This window comes from Gobius niger (assembly GCF_951799975.1).
Source record: "Gobius niger genome assembly, chromosome: 4".
NCBI classification, from domain to species: Eukaryota; Metazoa; Chordata; class Actinopteri; order Gobiiformes; family Gobiidae; genus Gobius; species Gobius niger.
Window position 1 is genome coordinate 42,519,485 of NC_136855.1, and position 25,430 is coordinate 42,544,914.

At 49.3% G+C, this 25,430-nt stretch overlaps 1 protein-coding gene across 1 annotated transcript in view; it reads right to left on the bottom strand.

The window, feature by feature from the left end:
• The window catches only part of itga11a (integrin, alpha 11a), a 163,710-nt gene that overhangs the window by 36,439 nt on the left and 101,841 nt on the right, over positions 1–25,430 (bottom strand). Inside the window, exons 17-22 of the mRNA XM_079554675.1 lie at positions 19,061–19,200; positions 18,833–18,943; positions 17,644–17,726; positions 16,834–17,044; positions 14,997–15,095; positions 2,969–3,045 (exon numbers count right to left, since the gene is read on the bottom strand). Of these exons, the coding sequence (XP_079410801.1) occupies positions 2,969–3,045; positions 14,997–15,095; positions 16,834–17,044; positions 17,644–17,726; positions 18,833–18,943; positions 19,061–19,200 (721 nt within the window). The remainder of the gene's footprint in view (positions 1–2,968; positions 3,046–14,996; positions 15,096–16,833; positions 17,045–17,643; positions 17,727–18,832; positions 18,944–19,060; positions 19,201–25,430) is intronic.

Below are 25,430 nucleotides of genomic sequence, written 5' to 3' on the forward strand. Positions count from 1 at the left end.
CCTGTCCTGTGGAGATGTGGAGCTGACGTCCTGTCCTGTGGAGGTGTGGAGCTGACGTCCTGTCCTGTGGAGATGTGGAGCTGACGTCCTGTCCTGTGGAGGTGTGGATCCACTGACGTCCTGTCCTGTGGAGATGTGGATCCACTGACGTCCTGTCCTGTGGAGATGTGGATCCACTGACGTCCTGTCCTGTGGAGATGTGGATCCACTGACGTCCTGTCCTGTGGAGATGTGGAGCTGACGTCCTGTCCTGTGGAGGTGTGGATCCACTGACGTCCTGTCCTGTGGAGGTGTGGATCCACTGACGTCCTGTCCTGTGGAGGTGTGGATCCACTGACGTCCTGTCCTGTGGAGATGTGGAGCTGACGTCCTGTCCTGTGGAGGTGTGGATCCACTGACGTCCTGTCCTGTGGAGGTGTGGATCCACTGACGTCCTGTCCTGTGGAGATGTGGATCCACTGACGTCCTGTCCTGTGGAGATGTGGAGCTGACGTCCTGTCCTGTGGAGATGTGGATCCACTGACGTCCTGTCCTGTGGAGGTGTGGATCCACTGACGTCCTGTCCTGTGGAGATGTGGATCCACTGACGTCCTGTCCTGTGGAGGTGTGGATCCACTGACGTCCTGTCCTGTGGAGATGTGGATCCACTGACGTCCTGTCCTGTGGAGGTGTGGATCCACTGACGTCCTGTCCTGTGGAGGTGTGGAGCTGACGTCCTGTCCTGTGGAGGTGTGGATCCACTGACGTCCTGTCCTGTGGAGATGTGGATCCACTGACGTCCTGTCCTGTGGAGATGTGGAGCTGACGTCCTGTCCTGTGGAGGTGTGGAGCTGACGTCCTGTCCTGTGGAGATGTGGAGCTGACGTCCTGTCCTGTGGAGGTGTGGATCCACTGACGTCCTGTCCTGTGGAGATGTGGATCCACTGACGTCCTGTCCTGTGGAGATGTGGAGCTGACGTCCTGTCCTGTGGAGGTGTGGATCCACTGACGTCCTGTCCTGTGGAGGTGTGGATCCACTGACGTCCTGTCCTGTGGAGGTGTGGATCCACTGACGTCCTGTCCTGTGGAGATGTGGAGCTGACGTCCTGTCCTGTGGAGGTGTGGATCCACTGACGTCCTGTCCTGTGGAGGTGTGGATCCACTGACGTCCTGTCCTGTGGAGATGTGGATCCACTGACGTCCTGTCCTGTGGAGATGTGGAGCTGACGTCCTGTCCTGTGGAGATGTGGATCCACTGACGTCCTGTCCTGTGGAGATGTGGATCCACTGACGTCCTGTCCTGTGGAGATGTGGATCCACTGACGTCCTGTCCTGTGGAGATGTGGATCCACTGACGTCCTGTCCTGTGGAGATGTGGATCCACTGACGTCCTGTCCTGTGGAGATGTGGATCCACTGACGTCCTGTCCTGTGGAGATGTGGATCCACTGACGTCCTGTCCTGTGGAGAAGTGGATCCACTGACGTCCTGTCCTGTGGAGCTGACGTGGATCCACTGACGTCCTGTCCTGTGGAGAAGTGGATCCACTGACGTCCTGTCCTGTGGAGCTGACGTGGATCCACTGACGTCCTGTCCTGTGGAGATGTGGATCCACTGACGTCCTGTCTTGTGGAGATGTGGATCCACTGACGTCCTGTCCTGTGGAGATGTGGATCCACTGACGTCCTGTCCTGTGGAGATGTGGATCCACTGACGTCCTGTCCTGTGGAGGTGTGGATCCACTGACGTCCTGTCCTGTGGAGATGTGGATCCACTGACGTCCTGTCTTGTGGAGGTGCGGATCCACTGACGTCCTGTCCTGTGGAGATGTGGATCCACTGACGTCCTGTCCTGTGGAGATGTGGATCCACTGACGTCCTGTCCTGTGGAGATGTGGATCCACTGACGTCCTGTCCTGTGGAGAGGTGGATCCACTGACGTCCTGTCCTGTGGAGAGGTGGATCCACTGACGTCCTGTCCTGTGGAGATGTGGATCCACTGACGTCCTGTCCTGTGGAGAGGTGGATCCACTGACGTCCTGTCCTGTGGAGATGTGGATCCACTGACGTCCTGTCCTGTGGAGGTGTGGATCCACTGACGTCCTGTCCTGTGGAGGTGTGGATCCACTGACGTCCTGTCCTGTGGAGGTGTGGATCCACTGACGTCCTGTCCTGTGGAGGTGTGGATCCACTGACGTCCTGTCCTGTGGAGGTGTGGATCCACTGACGTCCTGTCCTGGGGAGATGTGGATCCACTGACGTCCTGTCCTGTGGAGGTGTAGATCCACTGACGTCCTGTCCTGGGGAGATGTGGATCCACTGACGTCCTGTCCTGTGGAGATGTGGATCCACTGACGTCCTGTCCTGTGGAGATGTGGATCCACTGATCACATGACTCTCCATCGGCTGTGCTGAGACACTCTGGTTAGATTTAGCCGTTTGTGGGCGTTCCTTAAGAATCTGCTCCGTACACAGTTCCACATGGAGCCATGACTAACTCACTTGAAGAGACCAGTCTGGTGATTCTGGGCTTTACAAATGTGCAGGATAAGCAGTTTTTCCGTCTATGATGCATTAAAGTCCAGGAGATACAGGTCGGAGCTTCAACAGTGAGCAACATGACTCAAACTGTGTGTTTCTGATGAGGAAACATCTGTATGATAAAAGCTGACTTTGCGTGATTCGTCTCCTTTAAAGTTTATTCTTCACATGACACTAGTGCATTATACACATAGAACATATGGTGCATGATTTTTTTGTATCTTTAGTGCAGAGTTCAGGGATCTCCCACCAGTTGCTCGCCATGTTGAACACAGACTGCAAACATGTAGGTGAACACAGTCACGAAGAATCAAAGAAACATCCAAAACTCCACCACAGGCGCATGTTTACTTTTGCCACTGAAGAGAAATGAACTCTGCCATTTCTGTTACATAAAAGTAACTCAGGATCAGAATATTCCTTCATCCCGAGGCTGAACGTGGAGCTCACCTGCTGGCCTCCAGGAGGATCCGCAGATGGTCCAACACGACGGAGCGGCTCAGCTCAAACTCCAACCGGAATAACACCTACAGGAGAAGAGAAACATCCGAGAGAATCACACACATGAGGGAGGGAGGCTCAGACGAACAGACTGGACATGTTTACAGTGAAATCCCTCAGCAGAACTCAGAGCACGGGAGGAAAACACCATCTCCACATTCCAGACACGTGGATACAAAAGCTTCTGTGTCGATGCTGCTTTTGGAGCCTCACCACGGCCCCATCAAGCTTCATTCAGGCTTTCACGACTGTCTCAGGCCCCGTAGGAACAAGAGTGATCAGAATGTTACATGAAGAAGCCAGTCGGACACCAGCTTCTTCACAAACACATCCGTCTTCGTCGCCTCTGCAGGGGAGGCCGAGCTCTTCTGGGGCTGAGGTCAGGGATACACGACCACAGACCACGGCAGAGCGGTGGCACAGCGGTTAGCACCAGGCATTTCCAACATATACTGCACACAATATATATTCAGATAAAGTGTTCACATGTTTACACTTCAAACTCGTTAAAGGAGGGAGAAGAACTAGAGAACTAAACCAGGGCCAATCCAAGCACGACTGAAACCTTAATGGTTCTTTGACATGTAAAGAAAAGGCAGTGAGTGATTTCTACTAACCCCAGGAAGAATAACAGCAGCTTACGGCTAATGGAGATGGTTAGTGCTAGATCGTCTGCTCCGGAGGGACGGTCTGCTGTGATTTTGTATAGATCTATGAGTTGGTTTGTCTAAAAATACAAATAATCCTAATCCTAACCCTAATCTTTAAGGTTAAAAGTTGATGAAAAAATGACAAAAATGTGACAAAAATGTGACAAAAATGTGACAAAAAATTGATTAAAAATTGATGAAAAAATGTGACAAAATGTGACAAAAATTTGATTAAAAATTGACAAAAAAATGACAAAAATGTGACAAAATGTGACAAAAAATGGATTAAAAATTGACAAAAAAATGACAAAAATGTGACAAAATGTGACAAAAATGTGACAAAAAAATGATGAAAAAATGACAAAAATGTGACAAAAAAGTGACAAAAAAGTGACAAAAAAATGACAAAAATGTGATAAAAAATGACAAAAAAGTAACAAAAATGAGTTGAAAACCCAACAAAAAAATGTTGGAAAAAAAATCTGATGACGTGAGGAAAAAGATCCTCTGGGTTCAGGCGGGAGTTAAGAGGTTAACCATTTCCCTGGCCCTAACCTTCATTTGTGTCATGATATCTCACGTTTTCACAGCAGACTGTCCCTCCGGAGCAGAACATCTAACACTAACCAATGGAGATCCTGATAAATAAGCACAAAAAACATTTTATACTAAAAAAATCACAGAGAAAGGTTTTCAGTTCCTCTTTGATGTGTTCATTTAGTCTTCAGAGTGAAGCAGTAAATCCTGCTGTAGCTCCACAGACAGAGCTGCTACATCTGTGCTACATTTACTGGTTAAATCACATACATGTGCGTCTCTGGGGCCGTGTTTTTACTCTTCATGAGCAATGATCACGAGAACATAACAATGCCACAGTCGGAGATATTGTTACATGTTGTAGTAATAATATTGTTTTATAAAGCGCTTTTCTGGACACTCAAAGACGCTTTACATTGCAAGCAACTATTAAAGCCACAGCTGTCCTCGGGTAGACTGACAGAAGCGAGGCGACCAGTCTGCGCCATCGGCCCCTCCGGCCACCACCCACCTCTATGTTCCCAAACGGTCTCCATGTCCTGACCAGGCCCCTCCCTGCTGAGCTGTGTGACGGGATGAGGCAGAGCAAAGGCGGAATGGCCACAATACTACTGCATAATTCTAGGTTAGTGCTAGATCGTCTGCTCCGGAGGGACGGTCTGCTGTAATTTTGTATAGATCTATGAGTTGGTTTGTCTAAAAATACAAATAATCCTAATCCTTACCATAATCCTTAAGGTTAACTCCTTAACTCCCGCCTGAACCGAGCACAGTTTCTCCAGTTTGGCTTTACCCCAATCCAAAAGCTTCTGGAAAATAGCAACAAAACTGAGACGAAAACAATGATGGAAATGTGACAAAAAAGTGACGAAAAATTGATGAAAAAGTGGCAAAAATGTCACAAGAAATTGATAAATAATTGACAAAAAAAATGACAAAAAATTGATTAAAAAAATGACAAAAATGTGACAAAAAATGACAAAAAATTGATTAAAAGAAATGACAAAAATGTGACAAAAAAGTGACAAAAATGGGACAAAAAATGGACGAAAAAATTACAATAATGTGACAAAATGTGACCAAAAAATGACAAAAATGAGTTGAACACCCAAGAAAAAATGTTGGGAAAAAAATGTGATGACGTGAGGAAAAAGATCCTCTGGGTTCAGGCGGGAGTTAAGAGGTTAACCATTTCTCTGGCCCTAACCTTCATTTGTGTCATGACATCTCACGTTTTCACAGCAGACTGTCCCTCCGGAGCAGAACATCTCGCACTAACCATAATTCTACTTCGGTATTCAAAATGGCCGCCGGAATTAAGCGTGATGTCATTGGAAATTATTTCTAATGACAGTAATAATTATTAATTGTGGACTGTCATTGATCCGTCATCACACGGGGGCGGGATTAAGAGCAGCAGTTTTAAACTCATTTGCATATCACATTTGCAGCCCTAATAGAGCTCCACAGTCCCGCCCCTTGCAGTCCTGCTGCTCCGGTCCGGAAGCAAAGAATCCCCGTCTCCACGACCGTCGATTTTCCAAACATTCAAATATTAACAGTTTAACGTCAGCGCTAAAGCTAATCCGCGATGTAGCAAATCATGACCATAAAATGTTTGATTTGAATCCAAAAAGAAGACTTGATGTTGGAGAAAAGGCAAAGGTAAAGGCTGTGACATCATTCACTTCCTGACTATAGAAACTCCGTATCCCAGAAGCCTTTGCGACATCGCGCCCGCTGGTCAAGGCAACCAGGTTTTCAGCAAACACGGCCAGTTTCTGTTACTTTGCAGACAAAAGTTCTAGATTATTTCACTGTGAAACAATCTGAATCTGCTGATGGAATAAAAATGATGGTGGTTCGTTTAATTGGATCGTTGGGACATTTTTGTGACGTTTTTCTTCCTCTCAGTGTTAGATCTGGATAAAACGTCCACTCTCTGCCTGCATTATGTTTGAACACATTGTTTATAATATGTTTTCTACATTACAATAAATAAACACGTGAAGCTCCACCAATCAAAAGCCTCGTAGTCGATCATGGGACTCCCGGGCATCCTGGGTAATGTAGTTCTAGGACGAAGGCTCGCAGTTAAACTAGATGGAGGCGGGACTGTGGAGAGGAGGCGGGACTGTGGAGAGGAGGCGGGACTGTGGAGAGGAGGCGGGACTGTGGAGAGGAGGCGGGACTGTGGAGAGGAGGCGGGACTGTGGAGAGGAGGGCGGGACTGTGGAGAGGAGGGCGGGACTGTGGAGAGGAGGCGGGAATGTGGAGAGGAGGCGGGACTGTGGAGAGGAGGCGGGACTGTGGAGAAGAGGCGGGACTGTGGAGAGGAGGCGGGACTGTGGAGAGGAGGGCGGGACTGTGGAGAGGAGGCGGGACTGTGGAGAGGAGGCGGGACTGTGGAGAGGAGGCGGGACTGTGGAGAGGAGGCGGGGCTGTGGAGAGGAGGCGGGACTGTGGAGAGGAGGCGGGACTGTGGAGAGGAGGCGGGACTGTGGAGTGGAGGCGGGGCTGTGGAGAGGAGGCGGGACTGTGGAGAGGAGGCGGGACTGTGGAGAGGAGGCGGGACTGTGGAGAGGAGGCGGGACTGTGGAGAGGAGGGCGGGACTGTGGAGAGGAGGGCGGGACTGTGGAGAGGAGGCGGGACTGTGGAGAGGAGGCGGGACTGTGGAGAGGAGGCGGGACTGTGGAGAGGAGGCGGGACTGTGGAGAGGAGGCGGGACTGTGGAGAGGAGGGCGGGACTGTGGAGAGGAGGCGGGACTGTGGAGAGGAGGCGGGACTGTGGAGAGGAGGCGGGACTGTGGAGAGGAGGCGGGACTGTGGAGAGGAGGCGGGACTGTGGAGAGGAGGCGGGACTGTGGAGAGGAGGCGGGACTGTGGAGAGGAGGGCGGGACTGTGGAGAGGAGGGCGGGACTGTGGAGAGGAGGCGGGACTGTGGAGAAGAGGCGGGACTGTGGAGAGGAGGCGGGACTGTGGAGAGGAGGCGGGACTGTGGAGAGGAGGCGGGACTGTGGAGAGGAGGCGGGACTGTGGAGAGGAGGCGGGACTGTGGAGAGGAGGCGGGACTGTGGAGAGCAGGCGGGACTGTGGAGAGGAGGCGGGACTGTGGAGAGGAGGCGGGGCTGTGGAGAGGAGGCGGGACTGTGGAGAGGAGGCGGGACTGTGGAGAGCAGGCGGGACTGTGGAGAGCAGGCGGGACTGTGGAGAGGAGGCGGGACTGTGAAGAGGAGGCGGGACTGTGGAGAGGAGGCGGGATTGTGGAGAGGAGGCGGGACTGCGGAGAGGAGGCGGGGCTGCGGAGAGGAGGCGGGGCTGTGGAGAGGAGGCGGGGCTGTGGAGAGGAGGCGGGACTGTGGAGAGGAGGCGGGACTGTGGAGAGGAGGCGGGACTGTGGAGGGGAGGCGTGACTGTGGAGAGGAGGCGGGACTGTGGAGAGAAGGCGGGACTGTGGAGAGGAGGCGGGACTGTGGAGAGGAGGCGGGACTGTGGAGAGGAGGCGGGACTGTGGAGAAGACTGTGGAGAGGAGGCGGGACTGTGGAGAAGACTGTGGAGAAGAGGCGGGACTGTGGAGAAGAGGCGGGACTGTGGAGAGGAGGCGGGACTGTGGAGAGGAGGCGGGACTGTGGAGAGCAGACGGGACTGTGGAGAGGAGGCGGGACTGTGGAGAGGAGGCGGGACTGTGGAGAGGGACTGTGGAGAGGAGGCGGGACTGTGGAGAGGAGGCGGGACTGTGGAGAGGAGGCGGGGCTGCGGAGAGGAGGCGGGACTGTGGAGAGGAGGCGGGACTGTGGAGAGGAGGCGGGACTGTGGAGAGGAGGCGGGGCTGTGGAGAGGAGGCGGGACTGTGGAGAGGAGGCGGGACTGTGGAGAGGAGGCGGGACTGTGGAGAGGAGGCGGGACTGTGGAGAGGACGCGGGACTGTGGAGAGGAGGCGGGACTGTGGAGAGGAGGCGGGGCTGTGGAGAGGAGGCGGGACTGTGGAGAGGAGGCGGGACTGTGGAGAAGAGGCGGGACTGTGGAGAGGAGGCGGGACTGTGGAGAGGAGGCGGGACTGTGGAGAAGAGGCGGGACTGTGGAGAGGAGGCGGGACTGTGGAGAGGAGGCGGGACTGTGGAGAAGAGGCGGGACTGTGGAGAGGAGGCGGGACTGTGGAGAGGAGGCGGGACTGTGGAGAGGAGGCGGGACTGTGGAGAGGAGGCGGGACTGTGGAGAGGAGGCGGGACTGTGGAGAGGAGGGCGGGACTGTGGAGAGGAGGCGGGACTGTGGAGAGGAGGCGGGACTGTGGAGAGGAGGCGGGACTGTGGAGAGGAGGCGGGACTGTGGAGAGGAGGCGGGACTGTGGAGAGGAGGCGGGACTGTGGAGAGGAGGCGGGACTGTGGAGAGGAGGGCGGGACTGTGGAGAGGAGGGCGGGACTGTGGAGAGGAGGCGGGACTGTGGAGAAGAGGCGGGACTGTGGAGAGGAGGCGGGACTGTGGAGAGGAGGCGGGACTGTGGAGAGGAGGCGGGACTGTGGAGAGGAGGCGGGACTGTGGAGAGGAGGCGGGACTGTGGAGAGGAGGCGGGACTGTGGAGAGCAGGCGGGACTGTGGAGAGGAGGCGGGACTGTGGAGAGGAGGCGGGGCTGTGGAGAGGAGGCGGGACTGTGGAGAGGAGGCGGGACTGTGGAGAGCAGGCGGGACTGTGGAGAGCAGGCGGGACTGTGGAGAGGAGGCGGGACTGTGAAGAGGAGGCGGGACTGTGGAGAGGAGGCGGGATTGTGGAGAGGAGGCGGGACTGCGGAGAGGAGGCGGGGCTGCGGAGAGGAGGCGGGGCTGTGGAGAGGAGGCGGGGCTGTGGAGAGGAGGCGGGACTGTGGAGAGGAGGCGGGACTGTGGAGAGGAGGCGGGACTGTGGAGGGGAGGCGTGACTGTGGAGAGGAGGCGGGACTGTGGAGAGAAGGCGGGACTGTGGAGAGGAGGCGGGACTGTGGAGAGGAGGCGGGACTGTGGAGAGGAGGCGGGACTGTGGAGAAGACTGTGGAGAGGAGGCGGGACTGTGGAGAAGACTGTGGAGAAGAGGCGGGACTGTGGAGAAGAGGCGGGACTGTGGAGAGGAGGCGGGACTGTGGAGAGGAGGCGGGACTGTGGAGAGCAGGCGGGACTGTGGAGAGGAGGCGGGACTGTGGAGAGGAGGCGGGACTGTGGAGAGGGACTGTGGAGAGGAGGCGGGACTGTGGAGAGGAGGCGGGACTGTGGAGAGGAGGCGGGGCTGCGGAGAGGAGGCGGGACTGTGGAGAGGAGGCGGGACTGTGGAGAGGAGGCGGGACTGTGGAGAGGAGGCGGGGCTGTGGAGAGGAGGCGGGACTGTGGAGAGGAGGCGGGACTGTGGAGAGGAGGCGGGACTGTGGAGAGGAGGCGGGACTGTGGAGAGGACGCGGGACTGTGGAGAGGAGGCGGGACTGTGGAGAGGAGGCGGGGCTGTGGAGAGGAGGCGGGACTGTGGAGAGGAGGCGGGACTGTGGAGAAGAGGCGGGACTGTGGAGAGGAGGCGGGACTGTGGAGAGGAGGCGGGACTGTGGAGAAGAGGCGGGACTGTGGAGAGGAGGCGGGACTGTGGAGAGGAGGCGGGACTGTGGAGAAGAGGCGGGACTGTGGAGAGGAGGCGGGACTGTGGAGAGGAGGCGGGACTGTGGAGAGGAGGCGGGACTCCTCTCCACAGTCCCCCCAGTCATCTGGATTATATGACTCACAGTCCCGCCTCCTGTGGAGAGGAGGCGGGACTGTGGAGCTGATCCAGGACTAACTCAGCCTCAGGGTTTCGTCTCAGAAGCCGTGGGCCTGTTGTGGGAAGTTACTTTGTTCAACGCTGACAGTTTTTATGATGAAGCTCGTTCCCCTTGGCGTCGCTCCCGCAGTCCTTCAGAACGACACGCTGAGTTCATGACATGTTTGAGTGAAGGAACATCTCTGACACACGTGTGAGATGGCCCGTTTCCCGGACATTCTTCTCCGCTCTGTGGAAGCTTCAGTTACGAGGACGCTTTAATGTTCCGCGTGTTGTCCTTTTGACGTAACGCTGACCAGACTTCTCCAGCTTCTGCACCACGACCGGGTCAAGCAAACATCAGAGGAGCATCGGGAGTGTAAGAAGCACGGAGCGGTTACAGATGTATAAACGTCTAAAGCCCGATTCGCACGGGATTAGGATGACCTCGGGACCTAAATGACTGACGTCCGCGGAGTTTCTGCCCATCAGCAGTGGAAACCTATCAGAAACCCTAAGAAACAATTCACCCTGGAGCTTTCTGGAGGGCATCAGCATGAAAAAAGTTGATATCTGTGTGTTTGACCTTGTAGTGACCCAGCAGCTGTATGAGTGGTCAGCAGGGCACCTTTACTCTCCATCACAGTGATCTCTACAACGCTCCAGGATCAGTTGTTTTGTAGGTTTTCTGGTGAGAAGCTCCATTAGCAGAGAAAACCTTCCCAGCAATTAATCCTGGAGGGTCCTCGAGACCACTGCACCCAGGGCTGGACGGGCCATCGGGAGATTCGGGAGTTTTCCCGGTGGGCCGACGTACTTTTGGGCCGGTTGGGCCAGTCAGACCGAGATAAGGCCCTTTATACCTTAACACCGGCCCACAATTAGCGGGAAAAGCCATTGGAGTATCTATCTTTACATAGATGCAATTACACAACTCCTCCACTAGAGGGATGTGACGCCTTTTATACCCCTCTGATGGCGCTTTATTAAGTCATATAATCCAGATAATCTCGTATAATGAGCGATGGGCAACGGTGAAAAACAATTATATTTGTCTGATTTTAAGTGGGTTTTATTCGTGTTCCGTTGGCGCTAGCGTTTGTAAGTAAGTAAGTAAACTTTATTTGTATAGCACCTTTCACAGACACAGAGTCACAAAGCGCTTCACAGTGTTAAAACATAATTATAAAACAGCATGTTCATTGCAATAATTCAAAATTCAGTAATCATGAAACAAGTGGTGTCAGTATTGCATCAGCCGGACTCAAATGCTTTCTCAAACAGATGGTTTTTAGGTGCTTTTTGAAAGCAGCTGCTGACTCCAGTGAGCGCAAGTCAAGAGGAAGTTTATTCCAAAGTCGGGGCGCTACGGCTTTGAAGGAGCGGCCTCCCCGGGTTTTAAAGTGTGTTCGTGGAACCATCAACAGGTTCTGCCCAGAGGACCTCAGGTTCTGCCCAGAGGACCTCAGGTTCTGCCCAAAGGACCTCAGGTTCCGAGACGTACTATAGGGTTTAAGTAGGTCCGCAATATAAGTGGGAGCCTGACCGTGTAGAGCTCGAAAGGTCAGCACCAAGAGTTTAAACTGAACCCGATGTTCAACAGGAGCCAGTGCAAGGACTTCAACACAGGTGTGATGTGGGCTCTCCTGTTTGTCCTGGTCAGAAGTCTCGCAGCTGAATTTTGAACTGTTTGTATCTTGGATTAGTTCAAACCGACTGAAATTCAACATCGAAGAACTGTCATTCAAGCAATTTTAAGTCATTTATCTTTACTTTGGGCGAATAATCAGCGGTTTCGGCCCTCGGTCTGTTTACAACAAAGAAAATCGTCCCTTCGCCAAGAAAACCTGCCTCCCCCTGCACTACAACATGCACAGGGCAGCAGTGAGTGGTGGTGGTCGCGGCCACAATCGTAGCTTCACCACCACCGAGTATGGAGTGAGTGAATACTGACAGATTCATACACAAGGCCATGGGGAAGCTGAACTCTCTCTGTCCTCTCTCTTGTTTGCCCTAAAAATAACCACGTGAATGACCTAATGCCTCCTGATAACACAGCGTTTGAATCACTGTCCTCTTAAAGCTCCCTGCATTAAACCCGCCCCACACTTTTTATCTGCCGTCACAAAACCAACATCTGACATCAAAGACGGGCTTTTACTGACGGTTCCACTCGGCTTTGCTCGCTCACAAAGGTCATGAAAACACCGCCATTAGCCACTGTATTAAAACCACATTCAGGGCCTTGAAGAAAACGCTCCACACAAATCCTCAGACTGAGAGGATTATTCCACCTAAACCACCGACTTTTATTTATTAAACTGTGCATTGTTGGTCTGCAGAAAAAACTATTGTAAAACTACGGACGGATGACTTTCCCAGAACCTTTCGATGCCATGTTAAAGTGGAGCGAATACCGCTGTAAATAATGAGGATGAAGTCGGACATTTCTGTGGCGTCGCGGCACCGGAACAAAGCGAGATGGAAAGTTTACCGGGGTCACGAGTGTGCGGGAAACGCTTAACGTGGATTAAGGGGTCGCCATTACGGAAAACATTTGTAATTTGTATTTTCTTTTTTGTGGGCTTCATTGCATTTGAGCGATTCTTCAAAAACAGGAGCGATGGCGAGTGTGATCTCGCACTGGGTTAGAAATGAAATTAAGTAGGGCTGAAACAACTAATCGATTAATCGACGACTAATCGATTATTGAAATAGTCGACAACTATTTTAGTAATCAATTAATCGTTTTCTGGTACACAGACTCAAATAGAGCAAAAATTACATGAAAATGTAGTATTTTTTGATGAAAACCTACTTTGTTTTTATAGTTAGGGTCTGTAGTGCTTTGTACACTGTAAATTTCTTGAATATCTGTCTGTGTCTCGTCCAATCAGAAGCAGAATTAGCCGAAAACAAACACTCACTTTAATCTTACTCCATCAATATGTCCTCAAGCTGTGCCACTTTAGCGCTATGTGATGAAAAAAATTGAAAAAATAAAATTTTCCAACACAATTCACAGCCAAGTGATTAATCGATTAATCGTAAAAATAGTCGTTAGATTAATCGATTACAAAATAATCGTTAGTTGCAGCCCTAAAATTAAGTCATATTAGGGTTTCAGCATTTTCAACACCGGTCATTTCTCATGGGAATAAACGGGGATTAATGGAACTGAAGGCTGTTTCTTTACAGAGAGAAACGAACTGCAGCTACGGTGGCAAAGGGGCGGAAAAGTCCTGATAAACTGCTTTGAAACTTTCAATAGGGAACTTTAGCTCGGAAAGACGCTTAAACAATCATGTTGTACTGTATACACACGGCATCGCCATATATGGTCATGTTTGAAAACAGAGAAGGGGAAAACAATATGGAGAAAAATCTAAACTTTCTCTAATGATTCAAAAACTACTTTAACAAATGCTGTGCTAATGATAATAGAAGGGGGCGTGGCTCTACGTCTCCAAACTATTCAAGATCACCCAGGGTAACTTTATTGTGAGACCAACGAGGTATTGTATCAATTCTAAGACTCATCTTAATGAACTGGAAAAGCACCGAGATGCCGAGCATTAAAGAATGGCTCATTTACAAAAACAATATCTTACCAAATAATGCTACCTAAGAGAAATGCTCATGTAAAAGTGCAATCTTAAATGATAAATTTACTATAGAAATATTCCACCTGTGTTTGAAGACCACCTTGTTCCAGCCGAGTTCAGTGGCAGCTCTACCATCTGGATGTTCAGTACTGCCCACTCAGTCTGCTGCTGTGAAAGTCTGTGTTTTACATATAAATACACTCATCACCCGTTTGCCTTAATCCTCATTTACCTGCATGTTTATGATCTAGATCTATGAAGGGAATTGAGTCGACTTTAACACTGTTATCTCTCTTTTTGTTTTTTGTCTCTTATCTTTTTTACTTCATTTAAGTATTTCATTTTATTTTGTCTTTTATTTATTTATTTATTTTATGCTTTGTATATATCCACTTATGTGGCGACAGGTTGTTGTGTTTTTTGTTTTGTCAAAAAAGTTTAAAAAAAAAGAGAAGGGGGCGTGGCTTCACCGAGGGGGAAAATAGAATCTTCTGGGAAACACAGATTTTCAAAAGTTCATATTTCGCCAGAAAATGGCGAAATATGAACTTATTTATCACATACTAATAAAGTTAAGTGTAAACCGGGGCCATATGGATGTTTATTCACAGCAGATTGTTCAGTAGAAGCAAAAAAACGGCATTGGCAGCTAGTGCTAGCTAGCCGTTAGCTTTAGCACGATGCTAACATCTCCGTTATTCATGTATTTATGGGCTGTTGAACCACTTTGCTCCTCTCCATGTCTTTGTATCTTTATTTAGTAGAACATTATATTCATAATTCAGCATTTGTTAAAGTCGTTTTTGAATAATTAGAGAAAGTTTAGACTTTTCTCCAAATTGTTTTCCCCCTTAACTTATGGATTGCAGGTTCTAACGTGAGCCAGTTTTTCCTATTAACAGCATTACACTCGTCGTAGCTAAAAAGAAAATGTATGAATTACAAAAATGATCATTAATATCAGTCACTGGGTCCATGGTCTCTCTGTACAAGACCAAACACGTCCTCAAAAACAAAATAATGTTTCCTCTATTTAAAATTATCGGCCTTTAGAACGCTGTGATGTCACCTGCAATACATGTGGTAGAACTGACAATAAATCTGAACTAAACCTGGTAAAGCGTTGGAGAAGTGGATGTTTCTCTCTCGTGGTCACCTCCAGTCGGATCCTGTTTCCTCGGCCTCCGTGCGCTGCCACAGTTGTGGGGAAATGAAACCACCGCGCTCCTCTTTCGATCTGATTTGGAAAGCTCTGATTCAAACGCGTCGCTGCAGTCGGAAAGAACGGCGAGCGCATCTGCTTTAGATGAATTCCTCCTGACAGTAAGTATTACAGGCATCGTGACGCAGCAGCGCAGGACTGTGAAAGCCACCGGAGCGCGGGCCGGTCTCTGCTCCTGACGGGTATTTTCCAGAGCCTTGTGGTCTTACCTTCGACTTCGCTCTCATGAACGGGCCGCTGATGTTGCAGATTCTCTCCGGGCGAAGCTTGTCCTCACCGCCACACTCGATCTTCACGTCAGAGTTGTCCTGGTTACACAAAAAATATAAGTTATTTACTGAAGCTTTGTTTGGGAAAACTTAAAGGGTCCTTATTGTTTTACTCTATCCCTCTGGTCCGAGGTGGAGGAGACAAAAGATCTGATCAATAAGAGGAACATTACTCTAAGAACGGGAGAACGAACCCTTCGAACCCTTCGACCCCACCATACATTCACTCACATCATTCATCGTGGCCTATTGTGCATGTTTTTAGTGGTAGGGGAAACCGGAGTACCCGGGGGAAACCTACGCAGACACGGGGAGAACATGCAAACTCCACAGAAAGGCCCTGTTCAGGTGGGAATCAAACCCGTGACCTTCTAGCTGTGAAGCACGAGCGCTAACCGCTGTGCCACCGTGTCGCCCAATATCAAAATCAATCACTAAACTCATGACGAATACGGTTTATTCTACAGCTCCATAAACGCAGAGTCTGATCCAAGCAGGTCATAAGGAGAATGTTCACATTTGTGAAATACAACACTCGTGTAACCCACGTCTCCTAATGCCATGATGTAACCGCAGCCCTCCGCCACAAGCGGAGGGCTGCGTCAGGCACTTTATCATAAAAGTGCCTGACGGCCATCACTTCCGAGTCAGCCCCACTGCTCCCGCTGTGACTGACTACGCACTGCTGCATGATACAAACCACCAAAAGAACCGTCCCAAATCTTCGTAAACCGTAAGAAACACATCTCGAAAGTCGACGGTCAGGTTTTTTGTTCTGAGCGCCTGCCCCAGGAATTCCTCTGCTAGAGGTGGCGAGCTGAAACGAACCGACACTGGTAGGAACTTATCATTCCTCTTCTGTTGCCTCCGCTGGACACTTTTTGTTGGATTATTATTTTTTCCTTTTTGAACTCTGAACTTTCTTGGACAAGGATCGGTACTCTGAATTTTGCGTTTTGGATTAAAGGATCGTAAACCAAACTAAATATTGCGTTTTGGAAGAAAAACGTATGAACTGATCTCTAAAAACAAGACCTAAAACCAGACTATTTGACCAAAGGTCATAAGGGTTTTTTGGATATTTTTTTCCCCTTATTGTCGTTGTTGTGCACTTTAAACACGGCCTTATTTATAGTTATTTGTTACTGTGTGTTACTATTTTTCTTTTGCTTGAATATACGTCACTTCAAATCTTATTTCTGTGCATCGTGTTCATCATTTCCCCCAAGCTCCTATAACGAACCTGGTTTTTCTGTTCAGTCATATTCCGTCCGTTGCAATACAAGTCCTAACCTTATTACATATTAATTAAGCGTTACACTCGTATTATCATCTTTACCTGGACCTGCCCTTATATGGTCATGATCAAACCAGCCAGAGGGGGGCGTACCTTCAGCATGAGGCTGGTGAGGTGCAGGTTGTTGTTATGTTTGTGTTGTTGTGTTAGTGTGTGTTGTTGTGTACCTTGAGTGTCACACTGCTGAGGCGCAGGTTCCCCGTGTAGCTGATGTTGATTCAGGCCCCGTAGGCGTTCTCCCCCCGGTTGTGTTGTTGTGTTGTTGTGTTAGTGTTGTTGTTGTGTGTGTTGTTGTGTGTGTTGTTGTGTGTGTTAGTGTGTTGTGTACCTTGAGGGTCACACTGCTGAGGCGCAGGTTCCCCGTGTAGCTGATGTTGACTCGGGCTCCGTAGGCGTTCTCCCCCCGGTTGTGTGTTAGTGTGTTGTTGTGTTGTTGTTGTGTTGTTGTTGTTGTGTGTGTTAGTGTGTGTTGTTGTGTACCTTGAGGGTCACACTGCTGAGGCGCAGGTTCCCCGTGTAGCTGATGTTGACTCGGGCCCCGTAGGCGTTCTCCCCCCGGTTCTCCAGCCGGACGTCCAGCACCGTCCGGCCCCTGCGAGCCTCCACCACCCGCAGACTGCGCTCCGTCCCGGCCTCGCCGCGGCGCCCGCAGAACTCGCCCTGGGACGGGACGGGCTGAGCGCAGAACTGCCTGGGGAACGGCAAACATTTACTGTTTGTCTGAGTCAGTATTTAAGCTGCTCCAGACGTTAGCATGCTACCGGATAGCAACACATGTGTCTATGAACACTGAGGAAATACTGCAGCACCAGCTCCGACCCCGTCACATGCTGTAGCCACGTTTGGAGTGTGGTTCAGGTCTTTCTCAGAGCTGAGCTGTTGAAGCTAAATGCTAACCGGTAGCATGCTAACATCTTAAACACTCACTGGTTTCTTCACATAAACGTGCGTCTCTGGGGCCGTGTTTTAACTGTTTTCTTCTTGAGCAATGATTACGAGAACATAGTAGTAGAGATAGAGTAGAGATATTGTTTCATGTTGTAGTACTGCATAATTCTATTTCGGTATTCAAAATGGCCGCCATAACAACAAAAGTAGGCATGTATTGGAATTGTGGAGATTGTGGCTTCTGTTTATAACGCAATAAAATCCAGGAATTACAGATTAAACCAGAGTTAGTTTCGTCACAATAAAATATTTTGGGCAGGACTTTGTAAAATACTGAGAAAATACTGTAAAATAAATATAGTAAAAACCCTTCAGTCACTTGTAATACTCGTTTGTACCTACTTTGGCGTCATCAGGTCCATCATGCTCTGCAGAGCCAGGTCTGGGATACAGTCGTCCTCGTCACAGCCGTTCCAGAAGGGAAGCTGCAGCAACAGGAACATGTTCAGGCAGTGGCTCAAACACACCAGACACTGATGCAGAAACATGCACAGACCACACCATGAGGGAACAGTAACAAACACACACAGACCACACCATGAGGGAACAGTAGCATCTTCACCGGGAAAAGGGTGGGAAACCCCATCAGAACCCCCCGCCCCACCCACTTCCACCCCTGCTCCCACGAGTTTCTTACAAAATGTACAGAAAAAGCATAAAACAACATAGTCGAGAAATAAAAATAAGTAAGGATTAAACAACGAGGAGCCGTGCATTAGGTAAGGGATAATGTATAGAACGCTGGTCATTATCGGGAAAATAAGCACCTTCAGGGCGAACCGGTCTTGTTTCACCCTGAAGGTGCTTATTTTCCCGATAATGACCAGCGTTCTATACATTATCCGCTTATTATTCGGCCATTTGCAACTGAACACACACAACATAAACTTCGTACACTGTTATGAAGGTCGAAAGGTTTATTTAATGACTTCCGCGACAAATAGTTCCCAAAAGTTTGCGCGTTGCTCGGCAACGTTTGGCTAGGCTAGAAGCAGCACGGCTAGCAGCTAGCCTAGCTACTTAGCTGAAGGCGCAGTTGGAGGAGGTGGTGAATCTCTGGGTAAGTTGAAAGTCAGACTCACGATTCCCCGACTTCTCTCTCAGTGACGGGACAGATAGTGTCGCTGCTACGTACGTGTGGAGTGATATGAAAACACCAACTCAGAGGAACTTTATCAGGAAATAATGACCGGTAGAACGTTGGGAAATCCCATTCAAATCAACGGAGCTTCTACTTACGTTGTGAAGAGCTGTATAATAAACGCTTATAATGCACAACGCGGAGTCAAGAACACCACGAGGAGTTTGAACGTGAGGAGCAGGACTTTATATTGGATGCGGTGATGAGGAGCCAGTGGAGCTGTTGAAGGACAGGTGTGATGTGGTTTATGGAGGGTGTGTGTGTGATGATTTGGACCAGTTGGAGTTTATGGAGAGTTTTTTTAATAGAACTTGTTACTTTTGTTTGTTGTTTGCACTAATGCAGCCTAGGACCTAGTTAAAATGAGATAAAGATACATTTTCCTTCTACCTCAGTGCGAGTCACAGTGGGCCAGGCGTCATCCAGGACCGGAGCCTCTTCAGGGTTCTGCAGTCCCACCTGCACGGCGAACACGATGGGCCTGGCGTAGTCTGTGGTCTCCTGGAGGACAGAACGGAGAGTTTTGTTTCAGTGTGATCCAGCACTCGTTTCCTTCTCAAAAGCTCACGTAAACTCTCTGTGACTGATTGATCTGATGTAATACGAGGTGACTCTTACCATGACGTGGAAGTACACGTGCTGGCAGAAGTCCACTCCGGGCAGGAGGCTCAGGTTCTGGGGCAGGGCCTGGTGAGGGTGATCCAGTACGGCCCGAGGGTTGAACCGACGCTCCAGGATCGACACGTTGTACTTAATGCCTGAAGAGAGAAGAAGTTAAATAGATGAGAGGGCAGAAGAAAGTCCAATGCGCGACATACACGTCTGCACCTCACAGTTAAAATGAAGTCTTCCCATTTTTATATTTATGTAACATTGTGTTGAACTGTTTGCTAACTCCTCCCTCCGATCATCTGCACTTGTAGCAACATCTGAAAGTGATAGGTCAGCAGTTTGTGACGACTTTTCTCATGTGGATTTACTCGTTGCTGTGCATTGTTGGTTTTTTTATGTATAAATGTTTGCACAGCCAAACCCTGATGTTCTCTGAGGCTCCATCCCACAAGGAGCCACTGATGGAGATGTGAAAGAACCGCTTAGAAAAATGACTTTGGACAGTCAGCTGAAACAACATGTCGATCTGGGGGATTTGGAAAATGAACTAAAGTGTTTTTTAAAAAAGAGATTGCGTTCAAAAGCATTATCTTCGTAATGGGCTCGACACACTGGAGGCGATGTTGCTCCTCTTCAATTCATTACCGATCAAACTAGCATGAACTAGCTCTTCCCGCTACGCGACAGGCCACATTCATGCGTTTGAAACTTCACGCTCGTCCACATAGACGTGCCTGGCAGTGCAACCAGTCAACAATCTGAGAGAGTAAGGCTGCTTCCACACCAAACACGGCCGACGCCTCCAAAGCCTCAGGTTTTCATTGAAAATACCTGGAGGACGCGCCCCAGGGAGCGGCAAAATATCCCGCAGCGTTTCATGTGCCTTCTGTGCGGCGTGTTTTGAAGCTTTGGTGAGTTTTTGACGCGCTTCCAGGGCGTCCAATCAGGAGCTTTCTCCAACAGTGACGTTGTATCTGAGCCACCGGGGCAGATGTTCTGTCGGCCCCACAGATGTAAACAAGTCACAGAGGTTTAGCTTCATCATGAACCGGAGCTACAGCAGCTCTGGGACTTTTACAAAGACACATCAGTGTTTCTTTATCTAAACACCAGGATTAAAAGAAAACTTATTTCAGAGGCTGAATCTGTGTTTGGGCCTCGAGGAGCCTGTTGTAGCATTAGCACAGGAGAAAGCTAATGCTACGAGCTAAATCTCCGGTCCTCACGTGAAAACGAGAAATATGCACAAATAAAGTCAAGAAACCACATCTACATAAAGAACTGTTTAACAATGATCACACACTGAGCTGGGCTGATGTTGTAGTTATTGCTCACTTTATTTACAATTAGCTCCGGGAGAAAACCATAGCTTGTTAGCTCAGTTAGCTCGACTCGAGTTCCGGTTTTCTCCTGTGAAAACAAGTATTATGCACTAATAACGTCAATGAAGCCTTAACTATACAGAGCAGCTTTATGACGATCACACACTGAGCCGGGCTTCACACATCTGTGGTTTATTGCAGACTTTTAATCAACGCTGCTCTGTATCAGGTGTTTTTCAGGAAAGAGCTACTTCCAAGATGGCGACGAACACACTCTGAGCTGACGAACAGCCAGGGCGTCATGAAATTCAGTGCTTTCCGGTTTAAAACAGTCATCAATGATTATTATGATCCTTCATCTCCACAGCATGTAGCTAAAATACTGTTCAATTTCATCACTCAATGAATCAGTATATAATTGTGATCTGTGCATGAACGCAGCGTGATGTGAGTCGCTTCCGTTAGCCGCTTCCGTTAGCCGCTTCCGTTAGCCGCTTCTGTTAGCCACTTCCGTTAGCCGCTTCCGTTAGCCGCTTCCGTTAGCCGCTTCCGTTAGCTGCTTCCGTTAGCCGCTGCAGTTTTGTCACATCCCGTGTGTTGGTTTTGACATCGGAGGGTTTTGCCAGTCGCCTCCCGTGTGTCGAGCCCATGACTGTATTTGCCAATTGTATTGTGTTTTAAAAGTCCTTCTCGGTACGGACTTGGCAAATTAGCCTCGGCTATAAATGTTGTAGTGTGGTACTTGTTCATTGTACTTCACGCTTGTCCCTATCAAATACATGAACAAACATTTCACTTTGCTAAGACTTGACAGCACTTGAACACAATGCACTCATGATTTCCACAGCATCGTCTTCTCCAGAGCACATGAAGCTCTATCGACGGCTCCCTGAGGCTCTTCTCCTCATGTGGAGAGCTCCTTACAAAGAACTCAAAGGTCAGTGGCCTCATCAGACTGGTCGATCTTAAGCTTAAGTCAAGATTTTCCAAACACTTAAAATTCAAGCACTTCTTAACCCACTTATATGGTCACGTTTGTGTGATACCCGGCGCCTTTCTGTGTGGAGTTTGCATGTTCTCCCCGTGTCTGCGTAGGTTTCCTCCGGGTACTCCGGTTTCCCCTACCACTAAAAACATGTACAATAGGCCTGGATGAATGAAGTGTGTGAGGGAATGTATGGTGGTGTCAGAGGGTCCGTTGGCGCAGACGTGTGTAGTTGCGAAAGCGCCTCTGACAGTCTCCCCCAGGGGAAACTGAAGATACAAACGTAGCTTTCCACCACTGAGTATGGAGTGAATGTACAACTGTCTCATGTAAAGCGCTTTGTGACTATATGTCTGTAAAAGGCACTATATAAATAAAGATCTTCTTCTTCTTCTTCTTCTTCTTAGATTCCATTGGCAAATACGCTCCTCTCAAGGAAAATTTAAAAAAGAAGTAAACGAAATGAAACGCTTCACCAACTGTCCGACCCTGCTCTTAACGCTGACCAAACCAACAGACTCTGAAACACGACAGTCCGGTTCCCCGGTTTCCTCAGCTCAGCCTGGCCGCGGCGAGCGCTCTGGCGAGTGACCTCAGCGTGGAAGCAGCCCGGTCCACCGCAGCGTCAGCCTCGCTCCACGCGCGTAATGAACGAGCAAACGATATCCAGGCTGCAGGATTCCACACGCTGCGGTCGCAACGTGACTCACTCCCGGCCACGCGGTTTACGTTTCCATCCAGAGCCCCGTGTTTCAGGGAACAGGCTTCGGCCGTCCGCACTGTACATTCCAACACATGTCCGGAGAGCAGAGGGGCCACAGCGAGGTGGGCCCCCCCAGACCAACACACACCATGCCACACAATGTCTCCCAGTGCTCGGGGGATATCGAGTATTCATAATCAGGCTTTTCTGGAAACTTTCTAAGCACCGAGAAAGACTCAGATGGTAAACACGATCCACAATAGCGTCTGAGAGTCACACTGCAGCTGAAGGAATACTCCAGGGCCTGTTTGTTGAGGTCTGCAGGGTTACCAGGCTTTACACACATTATTCTGATGTCTGAAGGTTATTGTGGCCACTGTGGTTTTCTCATTGCAACCATAGTTTTCACTACTTGTAGCTTTGTGGAGCCATGTGCTTCGCCGGGGCCTGGGAGAGATTCCTCATTGTTTATGATCCACATCTACAGCCATATAACCCTCTGTGCAGTCAGCAGTGGATCCCAGCCTCTCTCAGAGATGCTTCACCTCCTGGAGACAGGCCAGACCTCCTGCTCTAAAACGGGTTTATTGTGGTGCATGTTAATGAACACGCCACACCGGGTTGTAAAGCTCATTTCGGTCATTTCCATCCGTTGTTCCCCATGCGCACTCTCCCACACTCATTCATCCTGGCCTATTGTACATGTTTTTAGTGGTAGGGGAAACCGGAGCACCTGGACATGAGGAGAACATGCAAACATCACACAGAAAGGCCCCGTCCCCAGTGGGAATCGAACCCGGACCTTCTCGCTCCTTTAGCTCCAGTCTGCCGCTCCAGAGCTGAGACTATGCAAGTTGTGTAGGGGCCCCACAGCCGCAAGGGCCCAAATCTCAGTCAAAAAAAAAATCCAAAATGTATCTATAACTGCAAAAATAATGTCCAATTTTTTCCAAACAAGAGAGGCAGTCGTGGTGAGCAGGTCTGAGCTCAGTCTACACATTAGGACATGGAGGAACATGAAGTTAGAAGCTCTTCCACAGGAGACCAGACAGGTCCTCATCAACAGGTTAGCACACATCTCTCAGTGTGTAAAAACGGTGTTCTGTTCCTTTAAATAAACACATTTGTGGCATTCGTCCTTATGTCTAAACAATGTTTAACAAATGTACAAAAGCTGTGCATTTCAAGTCACAAAATCAGCATTAAGGGCTCAATATATATGAACCTCTTACCCCCCACCTGAACCCAGCACATTTTCTCCAGTTTGGCCTTACCCAAATCTAAAACCCACGAGACTGGAGAGCAACAGTGTGATGCCTCATTTGAAAGCTAAGAGCTACAAAAGTGATCCGAACTTCATGTTTTTGTTGCTTTGCCAGGACGTTTTTTTGTTGCGTTTTCATTCTCCAAACCTACAGAGGGAAGTTGATTTATTGTAGTATTTCTTTGTGAGTGAAAGGTCAGAGACATAACTGATCCGAATCGCATCACTTCCTGTTTTCATCCCGTGTTTCCTGTCGACAGTCCCCAGTCCAAACGACTCCTCTCACATCCTGCAGGCCTCGCACAGCTGCAGCGGTGTCATCCTTCTGTAAACGCTCTGAATCGTGTACACAGATGCAGCTCCAATGAGATGAGTCCAAATCAAACATGAAACAGTTTCCTCCTCAGCCACAAACCGCAGAGCTCTGCAAACAGCAGCACATCTGCAAACAGCAGCACATCTGCAAACAGCAGCACATCTGCCCCGCGTTAGCGTCCAGACACGACACCAGGCCGACGAAACTAACCCGGAGGGAGTCGGAGGAGACCAGACCGGGACGCCGGGGTCGTCGGGTCACGGCTCGACGAGGGAGAGTTCAGCGAAACGTGAGGCGCTGCAGGTGAAGAAATGTGGAGATATTTGAAACTTCGGCATAAACATGAGGAAAAATGTACGGCAAGATTTATTGTCATTTTATGCATTTTTTTTACAAAGAGAAATAAGCCATTTTTTAGTAGAAACATCTGTAAAAATTGAAATTTCCGACTTCAATGAAAATGGAGGGGGTGAGAAAAGAAATTGAGACAAATAAAAAGTGGGGAAAATTGGGAAAAAATGGGGGAAAAGTCGACAAAGAAATGGAGGAAAAATTGTAAGAAGAAAAAATGGGGGGAAAGCGGAAAAAATTTGGAAAAAAAAAGAAAAAAAAAAAGAAAATTGGGGTAAAATTGAGAAAAACGTGGCCATTTTTGGGGAGAATTGGGAAAATAAACAAATTCACATTATTGTTCTGTTTAATGGTGGATGGATGTTCTCTTAATCTGATGGGTTTGTCTGGCAGAAACCGTCCTCACTGTGCTGCCAGCCGCTCATCTGGAGCTAACTAGCTACTTAGCAGCTAGCACATATAGATCCAGTGAGTAAATATTATGCACTAATAACGTCAAAAAAGGGGTAACTATATAAAGCAGCCTCTGAGATGAGATGATCACGCGCTTTTTAGTACAAACATCTGTAAAAATGTTCAGACTTCAATGAAAATGGAGGGTGTGGGGCTAAAAGATATTGGGACAAATAAAAAGTGGGGAAAATTGGGCAAAACTTGGTAACAAATGGGGGGAAAGCGGAAAAAAATTGGAAAAAAATTCGGGAAAAAAAATGAAAATGAACATTTTTGGGAAAATTGGGAAAATAAATACATTCACATTATTGTTCTGTTTAATGGTTGTATATGGTAGATATTTTAGTACAGGTACTGGTGTGGAAACAGAATGAAGCCCAGCCTTGTGAATGGAGATGAATTCCTCTGTGTGTTTGTGCAGTGCAGAGAACGCTCCAAAACAGCAGCACTTTGGCAGAGGAACAACAATGAGCTCAGAATCTCACGGGCCGTTCTGTCTTTGACGCCACCGAACCCACACACAGTCACTGCTGCTCACAGAGGAGGCAGGAGACAGGAAGCAGCTACAGAGAAGTCACTGCTGCTCACAGAGGAGGCAGGACCAGACAGGAAGCAGCTACAGAGAAGTCACTGCTGCTCACAGAGGAGTGAACAGGAAGCAGCTACAGAGAAGTCACTGCTGCTCACAGAGGAGGCAGGAGACAGGAAGCAGTTACAGAGAAGTCACTGCTGCTCACAGAGGAGGCAGGAGACAGGAAGCAGCTACAGAGAAGTCACTGCTGCTCACAGAGGAGGGGACAGGAAGCAGTTACAGAGAAGTCACTGCTGCTCACAGAGGAGGCAGGAGACAGGAAGCAGTTACAGAGAAGTCACTGCTGCTCACAGAGGAGGCAGGAGTGAACAGGAAGCAGCTACAGAGAAGTCACTGCTGCTCACAGAGGAGGCAGGAGACAGGAAGCAGTTACAGAGAAGTCACTGCTGC